Source organism: Rana temporaria, chromosome 9 (assembly GCF_905171775.1).
Source record: "Rana temporaria chromosome 9, aRanTem1.1, whole genome shotgun sequence".
Classification (NCBI taxonomy): Eukaryota; Metazoa; Chordata; class Amphibia; order Anura; family Ranidae; genus Rana; species Rana temporaria.
Window position 1 is genome coordinate 127,369,223 of NC_053497.1, and position 15,451 is coordinate 127,384,673.

Genomic DNA, 15,451 nt, shown 5'->3' on the forward strand with positions numbered 1-15,451 from the left:
CTCTGATGCAAGTGGAAACTCTAATAAGGGAAATGCAGACCATAATGTTGGGGGGGAAAACTGCAGACTCTGATATAAGGGACAACTTTGTGGACTGGACTGTGATGTAAAGGGAACTCTGTAGTCTGATGCTTTATGTTAATATTGTTAAAATGTATTTTTGTAACTTAATTATGCAAATAACATTTAACAGTATAATTTCATGAGATCATTTATGAGGGCGTGTTTAGTGGTGGAATTAGGGGTGGGGAAACTGGTGGCGAGTGACTCTTAAGGCCTGGCTAGTAGCTCAGGACTTGAAATTTTGAGCCCTGAACTATTTGGTAGCCGGCATCAAACTAAAATGTTGGCCCTCCTATATAACTACACTAGTCTATGAGGGGTCATTCCCTTTCCTAAATATCCATACCTAGGTCCCAGAGTCTGAATTAGTTATACTATGTAATACTAACCACGGCACAGAGCACTTGGTACCATATTTCTCTCCAGCCAATTGCTGTAGTCGGATGATCCTCTCTGCCTGGATCTGATACAACGTTTTTCCGCTTGGCAAACCAACTCTATACATTCCTTTGGGGTACGTCACGCCAAGACGTGTACCTTGACCCCCTGCGAGCAGCAAGACCGCCACTTTATTCTGTGCGATTTGGTGTAAACCTGAAATAAACAGACATAAATGGTAGATTATAACAGCAGGGTGAGCTTTTCTTTATATAGTGCCATATTACATTGCGCTTTCACAGTAGAGAATACAGTAAGTGTGCATACATAGGAAACAACCAGAGAAATAAAGCAGAACAAGGAAAGCTGCTTTCTTTCCTTCTTATAGGAAACATAGGATTTATAAACCTTTTGTGTCATTCTATCTGTGGGCTACCTGCCCCATTCCAGAAATACGTCTCCTAGGGTTTCAGACACACTCACTTTTGACTGATTGTTGGTCCCGGTGTGGCAGCCAGAGCGATGTCATGTGACTGCTGCCTTAAAGGGCTGGGGTACTCTGTGGACAAACTGGTGTTCTTCTGCTCTGAGCTATTAGTTCCTGGAACCTGTCTGCAGCCACTACCTCCATGTTCACTCCACCTACTGCTCCTGACCATTGGCATAGTTCCTGGTACGCTTACAGTCACTCCAGGGAGCTGGTGCTGTCCTTGGTATACTCTGTTGCTCCTGGCCACTGGCATAGTTCCTGGTACGCTCCTCCAGTCACTCCAGAGAGCTGGCGCTGTCCTTGGTACACTCTGTTGCTCCTGGCACAGTTCCTGGTACACTCCTCCAGTCACTTCAGGGAGCTGGTGTTGTCCTTGGTATACTCTGTTGCTCCTGGCCATTGGCATAGTTCCTGGTACATGCCTCCAGCGAACTGGTGCTGTCCTTGGTATACTCTGTTGCTCCTGGCCACTGGCATAGTTCCTGGTACACGCCTCCAGTCACTCCTGGCTGCTGGCAATATCCCTGGTACACTCTGTCTATCCTCTGTTATTACTCCTGATACACTCCAACGATCACTCCAGGGTGCTGGCACGGTTCCTGGTTCACTCTGCCAAACTCTGCTCCTCCGGGACCATACAGCCAGGCACTGTCACCCAGTACACCAACACTGCTCCTCCATGCCCTTGCTCCTGGGACAAGCAGCCATCGGTCCACTTTACCCTAGCTCCAACAGAGGCACAGCTCCTCCTCCCTCAATCCCTCCTGGAATTTATCGGCTGTGTGGATGGCTCAAAAAATTCCATCACACACGTTTACATCTCAAGTAAGGAACCTGGTAATGACTTGGCAGCCAGAGTTAAATTCTGGTATTTCAGGGTCAAGTTCTCAGCTTTGATCCCTTGTCCCTCAGACTTCCCTCCTCAGTGAACACAGTCATAGACAGTGTAGGATCTGGCCAACTCTGCTTCGTTCGAATTATGACATCCCTTGGAAGGACGAAACTTACCCAAACAAATTAAAAATTCACATGCATCCTGTAGGGGAAAACAAGCCTGTCCAGCCTCTTACCAGCATGCTTCTTGGCAGCACAGGAACTGAGTGGATCCTTGTTCTGCTTCTTGCTCTCACACTCCAGCCCTGCTGTACAGGGAGTGCAGGAGGCGGATACCAGGTCACATTCAGATACTAACACTGCTTGTATTTAAAAGATACATCTAGAGCCTGTTCACTATAAGTGGGGTGACGGTATTTTTCTGCAAATGATCAAAATCTCAAGCGTCAACCCAAGAGCACATAGAAAGAAAAATAGTTCACAATGCTGGTGTGATATGTGGGGCATTGGATGGCACCACGGGTCACCGCACTGCAGAGCAGCTCAGTGCGCTACAGTGCAAAGACCTGAATGTAGTGCAACTTTGTACTCTCCTGGGAAAGTAAAAAAAAATGTAAAGTGCACTGTCTCCTCACCACCTGCCAAAACTGACATCATCCCCACATAAAACAGAGTGTTTTACAGCTTGGCCAGTGTAATGATGTATGAAGAATTACAAAGCTGCATTCATTTGTGTACATTATGCCTCTCTAGAGATCGGCTTTAACCACTTCCATACTGGGCACTTTAACCACCGCTATGATCATTCTTATGTTGCACAGAATCGCCGGCTGAAGACGGTGATATCTGAATGATGCCTCTAGCTGCAGGCATCATTCAGATATCACCGCACAAAGCCGAGGACGTCCTTGGATCTCAAGTGGTTAAAGGATTTGTAAAGGAAAAAACATTTTTTTGCCTAAAATTAAATGTCTGCAAGGTAGACAGACAGAATAGTGTAATGATTCTGTTAAAAAATGAGTAAATACCTATTAAATTCCTTCATCTATATCACCTCCGGCATTCTAGTTTCTGTTCTCTCATTCACTTCCTGGTTTGCATCGCTCGTTCATGTAAGAACTACATTTCCCAGTATGCATTGCGGCACGCCCAGTAATTCACACCTCCTTGAAGTCTCTAACACGTAGAGAGCGTCCTGCCGCACAGATGTAGTTCCCAGGAGGGGGCGAGCACGTCACTGACCACCGCAGTAAAGCCTCCCTTCACGGTGGTGAGTAACAATCAGACAAGCAGGAAGTGAACAGAACAGAGAAGAAATAGAGCAACTTCTGAGCAAAAACGAACAATGAGGAAGTGAAAAGAGGAATGTCTGCAGGTAAAGGATGCTTATTATGAAAACCCCTTTAAGCACAGGTCTGAAGTGGTTGAAGCAGAACTAAACTCCCTATACGTACCTCTCCTCTATCAGTCCAAAATCTGTGAGGGGTTCCTCACTAGCACCAGGATCTTCTCCCTAGCTTCTTCTGGTTGCCAGTCTTCGGGCATCCTCATTGGTCAATGTGGGATGATGTAACTCCTGCACAAAGACCATACTGCTGATGCTGCCCATCTCGGTTTGCATGCCACAGAAGACAGTGAGCAGGCAGTTAGGTGTATTTTATTGCAGAAGGGACAATGTGTGTCTCTGTTGTAATAAATAGCTTGCTTGCTTGTAGATTTTTAGAAAAATGCCTTCAGTTCAACTTGAACTAAATGTCACCATATACACAAGATGTGTGACCATCGGGAGTAGAGTCAGGCGCATGTTTCACCCACACTCATAGCCCACACTTATAGCCCACTCGTTGTATTGCCTACACACAATGCAGACAAGTACTTGGAAACAATTACAGGAAGGGAGATTGGAGGAAAACAATGAGCCGGCTACAGGGAGGTCAGTCCATGTCTTACTACACGAGTATCAACAAGGACAGCACTGAAAGGATTTCAAGGCCTTATTTATTCTATTCAGTTTAAATAAAAAATAAATAAAACGTATTTTTTGTAGTTCTTCCAGTAAATATTAAATGATGCCTATCCACTTTTCATGTTTACCATCTGCAATCAACAGGTGGCACTGTAAGAGCTGGTTTGGTGACGTCTCAGCAGCTCTAATGATGAAAGTACACCTAAATGTGGTGTAGGACTCCAGGACTCCTCCATCTGACCAGACTGCAATGTTTTGGTCCTGTACACACTAGAATGCGATGCAGGAAAGGTAAGTTCCTTGTGCATTTCCCGCACCACATGCAATCCTGCTGTCCTTGGGAGTCGGGCACAGATGGCATTGTTAATGGCACCCCAAATGCATCTCACAAATGCAGCATATATGTAGCCACCAAACCACATGGTACTGTGCAGCGCAATGTGCAGAAGCAGCGCCTACACGTTTAGCAACCCACTGAAATGAATGGGCTGTAAAAAACAGAATGCACTAAAACGCACGCATTCTAGTGTGCACCGCCCCTAACCACTTCAACCCTTTAGGACGTACCCGTATACCCTCAGGTTGGCGTGGCTGTATAAGGATAATGGCTGCCGTTATACTGGTTCCAAACTTCTCAGCCAGCGATGGGCTTTGCTGTAGAAGTGATCTGAGCCCATCTACAACCCCTGATTACTTCTACAGGGGCCACCCTCCCACCTCTGCCCAACACCTTTACCAGGCTCTCACGAGTGATCATTCAGATCGGTGAGGCACTGGGAGGGGGAGGAAGGAACATTGGTACCCACCTCCCCTCTGTGATTTAAGACACCAGAAGCAACAAGAAGTTTCACTTTTGGTTTCAGTTTGTTTACAAACATTTTCCGGCTTGTACAACATGTGATCAACCTGATCCCAGTTTGATCAGATGCTTTGGAGGCCAAGTGAGACATCTGGTGCATCATAGACCCCAGATCTCCCCATAAAGAGGACCTGTCACTGTCCATGCTATCACAACTGATCTCGGGTTTGATCAGATGCTTTGGGGGCCAGGTGAGACAGCTGGTGCATCATAGACCCCAGATCTCCCCATAAAGAGGACCTGTCACTGTCCATGCTATCACAACTGATCTCGGGTTTGATCAGATGCTTTGGGGGCCAGGTGAGACAGCTGGTGCATCATAGACCCCAGATCTCCCCATAAAGAGGACCTGTCACTGTCCATGCTATCACAACTAATCTTGGGTTTGATCAGATGCCAGATGAGACATCTGGTGCATCATAGACCCCAGATCTCCCCATAAAGAGGACCTGTCACTGTCCATGCTATCACAACTGATCTCGGGTTTGATCAGATGCTTTGGGGGCCAGGTGAGACAGCTGGTGCATCCATGCTATCACAACTGATCTCGGGTTTGATCAGATGCTTTGGGGGCCAGGTGAGACAGCTGGTGCATCATAGACCCCAGATCTCCCCATAAAGAGGACCTGTCACTGTCCATGCTATCACAACTAATCTTGGGTTTGATCAGATGCCAGATGAGACATCTGGTGCATCATAGACCCCAGATCTCCCCATAAAGAGGACCTGTCACTGTCCATGCTATCACAACTGATATAGGGTTTGATCAGATGCTTTGGAGGCCAGGTGAGACATCTGGTGTATCATAGACCCCAGATCTCCCCATAAAGAGGACCTGTCACTGTCCATGCCATCACAACTGATCTAGGGTTTGATCATATGCTTTGGGGGCCAGGTGAGACATCTGGTGTATCATAGACCCCAGATCTCCCCATAAAGAGGACCTGTCACTGTCCATGCCATCACAACTGATCTAGGGTTTGATCAGATGCTTTGGGGGCCAGGTGAGACATCTGGTGTATCATAGACCCCAGATCTCGACATAAAGAGGACCTGTCACTGTCCATGCCATCAAAAATTATGTTGTTCATCCCTCATGATAACAATAAAGTTGATAAAAAAAAGGAATAGTGTAAAAAAGAAAAAAGTTTTAAATAACTTAAAAAAAAAAAAAAGAAGAATTTTAAAGAGTCCCCATGGCCCCGTGCTCACGCATAAATGCAAGCGCATATGTTGTTCCTGCATGCATATGTAAACGGCGATCAGAAAACACATGTGAGGCAACGCCGTAAACCTCAGAGTTGAGCCCAATAATACCAGATCTGCTCTGTAAATCTAAAAGAAAAAAAAAAAAAAAAAAAAAAAACACTTTTCAATTGTAGATTTTTGGGTCTCGTAGTTTGTTACCATTCCACGGGCATACCCAGTTTTAAAGGGTGACAAGTTGAGTATCTATTTACCTGGCGTAACATCAACTTTTATATTTTATCTAAATATTGGGTATTAGATTGTGTTTAAAAAAATAAAATGTATTTTTTTCAGAAAATTTGTTTTAAAAACGGCAAGCACAAATATTGTGTGGCATAAAAAATTGCAATAACCACCATTTTAAAATCCAGGGTCTCTGATATATATATATATATATATATATATATATATATATATATATATATATATATATATATAGGGGTTCTAAGTAATTTTCTAGCTTACTGTTTTTTCATGCGAGATGGGTCAGTATTGGCCTGTGGGGGGGCAGTGAATGGTCATCTCTCCAGGTGATGTGGGATAGACATGACAGGGTCTCTTTGCTCTCACCTTCCTCCTCCCAGGCTCTCAGCTCCCCCGGGCTGCTCCTCCTCACACTGCCCAGGAACTCCTCGGGTACCGGGCACATGGTGTGGTCCAGGCGCCGCGGACAGCTCTTCTCCCGGACATAGGCCTCCTGTGCCCGCTGGCAGTGCTCCCTCAGCTCCCGGGGCTCCAGCAGCCTCAGCTCCCCCAGCAGGGACTCCCTCTGCCCGGCCGTCAGCTCGTCCCAGAAGCGCAGCAGCTGCTCCTGCCCGGCCTCCTGCACCCGCCGCTGCTCCATCCGCCCGTTACTATGGAAACCGCACAAGCGTCCGTAGCCCGGGTACCCTCCGCTCTGGGGTCACTATGGAGACCGGAGCCCGAGCCTGAGGGCTATGAACAGAGGGGGCGGGACTGAGCGCGTGACTGCTGGGAGGCGATACCGGGAGGGGTCACGTGCTGGAGGGATGCTGTATAAAAGCTTTGAGGCGGCTCACATGAGGCAATGTGGAGTGGCTGACCATTGTGATTCATTAAAAAAAAAAAAAAAAAATCAAGAAAAGTGCTGTTTACAATAGAAAAGATAATATTTACCTCACAAATATGAACTTTGCTGTCTCCATGTGCTAAAGTCTACAGCGTTCAACACTTTGGGGGGTTTAGAGCAGTGGTGGCTGGTGCTCAAACTTTTTTTTGGCGGGCGCAAACAAACTGAAAAATTCAGAACAAAAAACATAAATTGCAGCCTCACTGTGCCATCAAACGCAGTGACTGTGCCCATCAATTGCAGCCACTGTGCCCATCAAACATAGCCATGCCCATCAAATGCAGCCACTGTCTCCATCAAACGCAGCCACTGTGTCCATCAAATGAAGCCACTGTGCCCATCAAACACAGCCACTGTGCCCATCAATTGCAACCATTATGCCCATGAAATGCAGCCACTGTGCCAATCAATTCTAGCCACTGTGCCATCAAACGCAGCCACTGTGCCATCAAACGCAGCCACTGTGCCATCAAACACAGCCACTGTGCCCATGAAATGCAGCCACTGTGCCATCAAAAGCAGCCACTGTGCCATCAATTGCAGCCACTGTACCCATCAAACACAGCCGCTGTGCCCATCAGACGCAGTCACTGTGCCCCATCAAATGCAGCCACTGTGCCCATCAATTGCAAACATTGTGCCTATGAAATGCAGTAACTGTGCCCATCAAATGAAGCCACTGTGCCCATCAAATGAAGCCACTGTGCCAATCAAATGAAGCCACTGTGCCCATCAAACACAGACACTGTGCCCATCAAACGCAGCCACTATGTCCATCAAACACAGCCACTGTGCCCATCAATTGCAACCATTGTGCCCATGAAATGCAGTGACTGTGCCCATCAATTGCAGCTACTGTGCCATCAAACGCAGCCACTGTGCCCATCAAACGAAGCCACTGTGCCCATCAAACACAGACACTATGCCCATCAAACGCAGCCACTGTGTCCATCAAACACAGCCACTGTGCCCATCAATTGCAACCATTGTGCCCATGAAATGCAGCCACTGTGCCCATTAAATGCAGCCAATGTCTCCATCAAACGCAGCCACTGTGTCCATCAAACGCAGCCACTGTGCCTATCAAACACAGCCACTGTGCCCATCAATTGCAACCATTGTGCCCATGAAATGCAGCCACTCTGTCCATCAATTGTAGCCACTGTGCCCATGAATTGCAGCCACTGTGCCCAATAATTGCAGCCACTGTGCCATAAAATGCAGTCACTGTGCCCATCAAATGCAGCCACTGTGCCATCAAATGCAGCCACTTTGCCTATCAATTGCAGCCACTTTGCCTATCAATTGCAGCCACTGTGCCGTCAAATGCAGCCACTGTGCCATCAAATCTGGCTACTGTGCCCATCAAACGCAGCTACTGTGCCTATCAAATGCAGCCACTGTGCCCATCAAACACAGCCAATGTGCCCATAAATTGCAACCATTGTGCCCATGAAATGCAGCCAATGTGCCCATTAATTGCAGCCACTGTGCCCATCAATTGCAGCCACTGTGCCATCAAACACAACCACTGTGCCCATCAATTGTAACCACTGTGCCCATCAAATGCAGCACTGTGCCCATCAAATGCAGCCACTGTGCCATCAATTGCAGCCACTGTGCCCATGAAAAGCAGCCACTGTGCCCATGAAAAGCAGCCACTGTGCCCATGAAATGCAGCCACTGTGCTATCAAATGCAGCTACTGTGCCCATCAATTGAAGCCACTGTGCCATCAAAAGCAGCCACTATGCCATCAATTGCAGCCACTGTGCTCATCAAATGCAGCCTCTGTGCCCATCAATTGCAGCCACTGTGCCCATAAATTGCAGCCACTGTGCCATCAAATGCAGCCTCATTGTACCCATTATGAGGGGTTCACTTCCCACCATCATCCCTGTGCTGAGTTTCCGGCCAGACATGTAAACACTGCTGTGCCCATTATAACTGCCCCCACTCCCCACTGGTGCATCACAATTGCCCACTGACAACTTGTCCAGCAGCAGCATATATGACCTGCCGACAGCCGTGGATGTTCACTCTTACTCCTCCTCGCCTGCTCAGGCCTTGCTTTCAATCCCTCTGAGGCGCTCGTGAAACAGGAAGTGACGTTGCGGCTCTGAGGGAAAGCGGCGATGGCAATAAAAAAACCACATCAACAAGAATGAAGGAGTGTTGCGGTGCAATGCGCCACAAAGCAGCAAAAAAAACACACAAATGAAGCATCTCGTCTGCAACCATGTGATTGCATTGACGTCACGCTTCACATAGGTCACTGTGTCTGGCGCCCGAACACAGTGCACCATGAGGACCTTTTTACAGTTTTTTTTTAAAGGGCCTTTTTTCTTTCTTTTTTTTGTGACTAGCTTTGGGGGGGGGGGCACTCGCTGACTTTAAAAAAAAGAATTGCGAGCTAAAAAAAATGAGAATAAATGTTTTTTTAGCCAGCATCTGACAGCTGATGACTCGGCTTCTCGGCCCGCTCCTTAGCAAAAGATGCTCCTGCACCGTTTTTTGGGTGGTAAAATGCATGACTGCTACCAGCATTTAGGGTGCCCTTAACCACTTGCCGCCCGCCAATGACATATTGACGTCGGCAAAGTGGTTGTAGAATCCTGACTGGACGTCATATGACGTCCTCAGGATTCTGAGCCGCTGCGCGCCCCCGGGGGCGCGCAACGCGGCGATTGTTGTTGCATGGTGTCAGTCTGACGCCCCGCAACACCGATCTCGGTAAAGAGTCTCTCACAGAGACTCTTTATAACGTGATCAGCCGTGTCCAATCACGGCTGATCACGATGTAAACAGGAAGAGCCGTTGATGGCTCTTCCTCACTCAAGTCTGACAGACGCGAGTAGAGGAGAGCCGATCGGCGGCTCTCCTGACAGGGGGGGTTCGCGCTGATTGTTTATCAGCGCAGCCCCCCCTCGGATCGCCACATGGACCACCAGGGAAGCCCACCCTGGACCACCAGGGAAGGGCAAAAAAAAAAAGGGGGGCAAAAAAAAGTCTGGGGAAAAAAAAAAAAAGTCTGGGAAAAAAAAAGATGCCAATCAGTGCCCACAAATGGGCACTGACTGGCAACATAAGTAAATCAGTGCCGCCCCACAGTGTCCATCAGTGCTGCCCCCCACAGTGTCCATCAGTGCCACCCCACAGTGTCCATCAGTGCCACCCCACAGTGCCCATCTGTGCCACCCATAAGTGCCGCCCATGAGTGCCCATCTGTGCCACCTATGAGTGCCCAGTGCCGCCCATGATTGCCCATCAGTGCCGCCCATGAGTGCCCATCAGTGCCGCCTATGTGTGCCCATCAGTGCCGCCTATGTGTGCCCATCAGTGCCGCCTATGAGTTCCCATCAGTGCCCCGTACCAGCGCCGCCAATCAGTGCCACCTCATCTGTGCCCATCAGTGCCGCCATATCAGTGCCCGTAATTGAAAGAGAAAACTTACTTATTTACAAAAAAATGTACAGAAAAAAATAAAAATGTAATTTTTTTTCAAAATTTTCAGTCTTTTTTTAGTTGATCGAGGTGATCAAATACCACCAAAAGAAAGCTCTATTTGTGGGGAAAAAAGGACGCCAATTTTATTTGGGTACAGTGTAGCATGACCGCGCAATTGCTATTCAAAGTGCGACAGCGCTGAAAGCTGAAAATTGGCTTGGGCGGGAAGGTGCGTAAGTGCCTGGTATGGAAGTGGTTAAGAAATAATGGCATTGTAAGTACGATGCATGTTTTTTGCATGTTCCTGGCAATGCGTGCGGAAATGTATGATTATGGCCCCCCAACCTCAAGTGTAAGGCCCCATACACACGAGAGGATTTATCCGCGAATACAGTCCAGCGGACCGTTTCCGCGGATAAATCCTCTCGAGGATTTGTGCGGATTTCCATGCGATGGAGTGTACTCACCATCGCATTGAAATCTGCGCCGAAATCCTCTGGCGATGACGTGTCGCGCCGTCGCCGCGATTATGACGCGGCGACGTGCGCGACGCTGTCATATAAGGAATTCCACGCATGCGTCGAATCATTACGACGCATGCGGGGGATCCCTTCGGACGGATGGATCCGGTGAGTCTATACAGACCAGCGGATCCATCCGTTGGGATGGACTCCAGCAGATGGATTTGTTTGGCATGTCAGCAAATATCCGATCTGCTGGAATCCATCCCAGGGGAGAAATATCAGCGGAAACAGATCCGCTGGAGTGTACACACCATAGGATCTATCCGCTGAAACCCATTCGCTGGGATTTTTCAGCGGATGGATTCTATCGTGTGTATGGGGCCTAAGTGTGGCCTGATAGGTGCAAAGAAATGTAAAGTGATAAGAAACATATCATAAGTGGGCTGATCAAGGTTTGTGGTCCTCCAGCTTGGCATTGCACATGAAAGATCTACCTGTGACATAAGTATAGCACAGAAAATGTCACCTCTGCAATGTACAGTGTCTTGATAAAGTATTCATACCCCTTGTAATTTTCCACATTTTCTCATGTTACAACCAAAAACATAAATGTATTTTATTGGGATTTTATGTGATAGACCAACAAAGTGGCACATAATTGTGAAGTGGAAGGAAATTTATAAATGATTTTCAATGTTTTTTTTACAAATACATATGTGAACAGTGTGGTGTGTATTTGTATTCAGCCCCCTTTACTCTGATGCCCCTAACTAAAATCTAGTGTAACCAATTGCCTTCAGAAGTCATTTGATCAGTAAATAGAGTCCACCTGTGTGTAACTTAATCTCAGTATAAATACAGCTGTTCTGTGAAGCCCTCAGAGGGTTGTTAGAGAACATTAGTGAACAAACAGAATCAAGGAGGCCAAGGAACACACCAGACAGGTCAAGGATAAAAGTTGTGAAGTTTAAAGCAGGGTTAGGTTATAAAAAATATCCCAAGTTTTGAACATCTCACGGAACACTGTTCAATCCATCATCCGAAAATAGAAAGAGTATGGCACAACTGCAAACCTACCAAGACATGGCTGTCCACCTTAACTGACGGGCAAGGAGAAGCAGCCAAGAGGCTCATGGTAACTCTGGAGGAGCTGCAGAGATCCACAGCTCACGTGAGAGAATCTGTCCACAGTCCTGTGGAACTATTAGTCGTGCACTCCACAAATCTGGCCTTTATGGAAGAGTGGCAAGAAGAAAGCCATTGTTGAAAGAAAGCCATAAGAAGTCCCATTTGCAGTTTGCGAAAATCCACGTGGGGGTCACAACAAACATGTGGAAGAAGGTGCTCTGGTCAGATGAGACCAAAATTTAACTTTTTGACCTAAAAGCAAAACGCTATGTGTGGTGGAAAACAAACACTGCACATCACCCTGAACACACCATCCACACTGTGAAACATGGTGGTGGCAGCATCATGCTGTGGAGATGCTTTTCTTCAGAAGGGACAGGGAATCTGGTCAGAGTTGATGGGAATATGGATGGAGCAAAATACAGAGCAATCTTAGAAGAAAACCTGTTAGGCCTCGTACACACCATCGGACCTTTTTCATCGGACATTTCCGCTTGGAGATTTCGGTCTGATGGCAGTACACACCATCAAACCGCGGACAGACAGCGCGGTGACGTGGCGGTGACGTTGACGCCGCCACGTCACCAAACCAGGAAGTAAAATACTTCCACGCATGCGTCAAATCCATTTGACGCATGCGGGAGATATCTGTCCGCTGGTTAGGTGTGCTAACCAGCGGACATGTCCGCCGGACAGCTTTCCAGCGGACATGTTTCTTAGCATGCTAAGAAACATTTGTCCGCTGGAAATCTGTCCGCTAGTCTGTACACACGATCGGATCTGTCCCCTGAAACTGGTCCGCGGACCAGTTTCAGGGGACATGTCCGGTCGTGTGTACGAGGCCTTATGCCTTTTGAGATGAAAAAAAACAAAGTTTTTGAAAACTTCATTTAAAATGACCGTGTGTGGGGAAAACGTTGTTTTATGTCTTTTGAAAAACGACCAAAAAAAAAATCGAACATGCTCGAATTTTTTGTGTCGTTTTTCAAAATTTTTTCAAAATGATAGTGTGTGGGCAAAACGACGTTGAAAACGACGTTTTAAAACCCGCGCATGCTCAGAAGCAGGTTATGAAGCGAGCTTCAATGAAACAGAGTGCCGTCGTACGTGCTGAACGTAACCGCGCTTTGCTAGAGCATTTTGAAAAACGATGGTGTTTAGGCAACGTCGTTTTTGAAAATGAAGTTTCAAAAACGTAGTTTTTTTCATCACATAAAACGTCGTTTTGTTTCATCACAAAAAACGACCGTCTGTACGCGGCATTAGAGTCCGCAAAAGACTTGAGACTGGGGAGGAGGTTCACCTTCCAGCAGAATAATAACCCCAAACATACAGCCAGAGCTACAATGGAATGGTTTAGATCAAAGCATATTCATGTGTTAGAATGGCCCAGTCAAAGTCCAGACCTAAATCCAATTGAGAATCTGTGGCAAGATTTAAAAATGTCTTTTCACAGACGCTCTCCATCCAATCTGACAGAGCTTGATCTATTTTGCAAAGAAGAATGGGCAAAGATTTCACTCTCTAGATGTGCAAAGCTGGTAGTATTTTAGGGAAAAGACTTGCAGCTGTAATTGCAGTGAAAGGTGGTTCTACATTGACTTGAGGGGCTGACTACAAATGCACCCCACACTTTTCACAGATTTATTTGTAAAAAAAATTGAAAACCTTTTATCCTTTTCCTTCCACTTCACAATTATGTGCCCCCCGGATTCTACCTGTAATGGTAATATCAGCTTTGGGAGGATCTATCTTAGGGTCCTCACTAGGGTTGTCCCGATACCGATACTAGTATCGGTATCGGGACCGATACCGAGTATTTGCGGGAGTACTTACTTGTACTCGCGCAAATACTCCCGATGCCTGATAGAATACTTTTTTTTTTTTTTTCCCCAAGTGCGGGTGGAGAGGGGGTGGAGTGCAGGTGGAGTGCGGGTGGAGAGGGGGCGGAGAGCGGAGCAGAGCAGTCCTCGTATGGGGGAGAGGAGAGCCGCTGCCGCCTAAGACAAAGCCAAGTCAATCCACCCCCCCCCCCCCCCCCGCTGCTGCCAACATCTAGTTACTATGCGCTGGGGGAACACAACAGCTGTCATTTGCATTTGAATAGCTGTGTGTTTCCCCGCCGCGCCGTCATGTATAGCCCCTCCCCCTTGCCCGGGCACTTTGATACGACGGGTGACCTGTCTATCAAAGTTTCTGGGCAAGGGGGAGGGGCTATACAGGACGGCGCGGCGGGGAAACACACAGCTATTCAAATGCAAATGACAGCTGTTGTGTAACCCCAGTGCATAGTAACTAGATGTCGGCAGCGGCGGGGGGGGGGGGGGGCAATTGACTTGGCTTTGTCTTAGGGGACACAAGGCTGCATTAGGGACATGGCCGAATTTAGGGACACAAGGCTGCATTAGGGACATGGCTGAATTTAGGGACACAAGGCTGCATTAGGGACATGGCTGAATTTAGGGACACAAGGCTGCATTAGGGACACAAGGCTGCATTAGGGACATGGCTGAATTTAGGGACACAAGGCTGCATTAGGGACACAAGGCTGCATTAGGGACATGGCTGAATTTAGGGACACAAGGCTGCATTAGGGACATGGCTGAATTTAGGGACACAAGGCTGCATTAGGGACATGGCTGCATTAGGGACATGGCTGAATTAAGGGACATGGCTGAATTAAAGGGTCACTAAAGGAAAAAATTTTTTTAGCTGAAACGACTGTTTACAGGGCATAGAGACATAATAGTTAACTGATTCCTTTTAAAAATGATTAAAAATAGATAAAAAACAATCATATAATGTGCCTGTAGTGTAGTTTCGTTTTTGCTGTTGTTTGCTGGTTCTCTGATGTACAGAAAGCATATAGAGGGCAGTCAGCCAATAGAGAGCAGTGATACTTTGTCTAAAACTCCTCAGCACCAATACAGTTTCGTTTTACACACAGTAATCACACCTCCTTGATTAGTGACCACCATGAGAAATCTCCCAGTACTGTGGTTATCAGGAAACAGGCAACCAGGAAGTGTCCAGAACAGAGAGGATTTACAGCAACATCAAAGCAAAAACGAGCAATGAGGACATGAAACCAGGACTGCAGTAAGGTAAAGAAAGTTATTTAGCTAAAAAAAAAAATTCCTTTAGTGACCCTTTAAGGGACATGGCTGAATTAAGGGACAAGGCTGCATTTGGGGACACAAGGCTGCATTTGGGGACACAAGGCTGCATTTGGGGACACGTGGCTGCATTTAAAAAAAAGTATCGGTATTCGGTATCGGCGAGTACACGAAAAAAAGTATCGGTACTTGTGCTTGGTCCTAAAAAAGTGGTATCGGGACAACCCTACGTAGTCCTCACCTGACTGATATTTTGCAGGCCTGGCCAGTAAAATGAGACTTGTTGCCAATGATATGAATAGGACTGGGATTGTAAAATAGTTATAATCCGACCCCCGCCCAGCCCCATCAATTCATAAATACAGCATT

General features: G+C 47.0%; 1 protein-coding gene across 1 annotated transcript in view; it reads right to left on the reverse strand.

The window, feature by feature from the left end:
- The window catches only part of UAP1L1 (UDP-N-acetylglucosamine pyrophosphorylase 1 like 1), a 29,861-nt gene extending 23,059 nt beyond the window's left edge, over positions 1-6,802 (reverse strand). Inside the window, exons 1-2 of the mRNA XM_040324458.1 lie at positions 6,409-6,802; positions 453-657 (exon numbers count right to left, since the gene is read on the reverse strand). Of these exons, the coding sequence (XP_040180392.1) occupies positions 453-657; positions 6,409-6,682 (479 nt within the window). The 5' untranslated portion in view covers positions 6,683-6,802. The remainder of the gene's footprint in view (positions 1-452; positions 658-6,408) is intronic.
- Between the last annotated feature and the right edge of the window lie 8,649 nt (positions 6,803-15,451).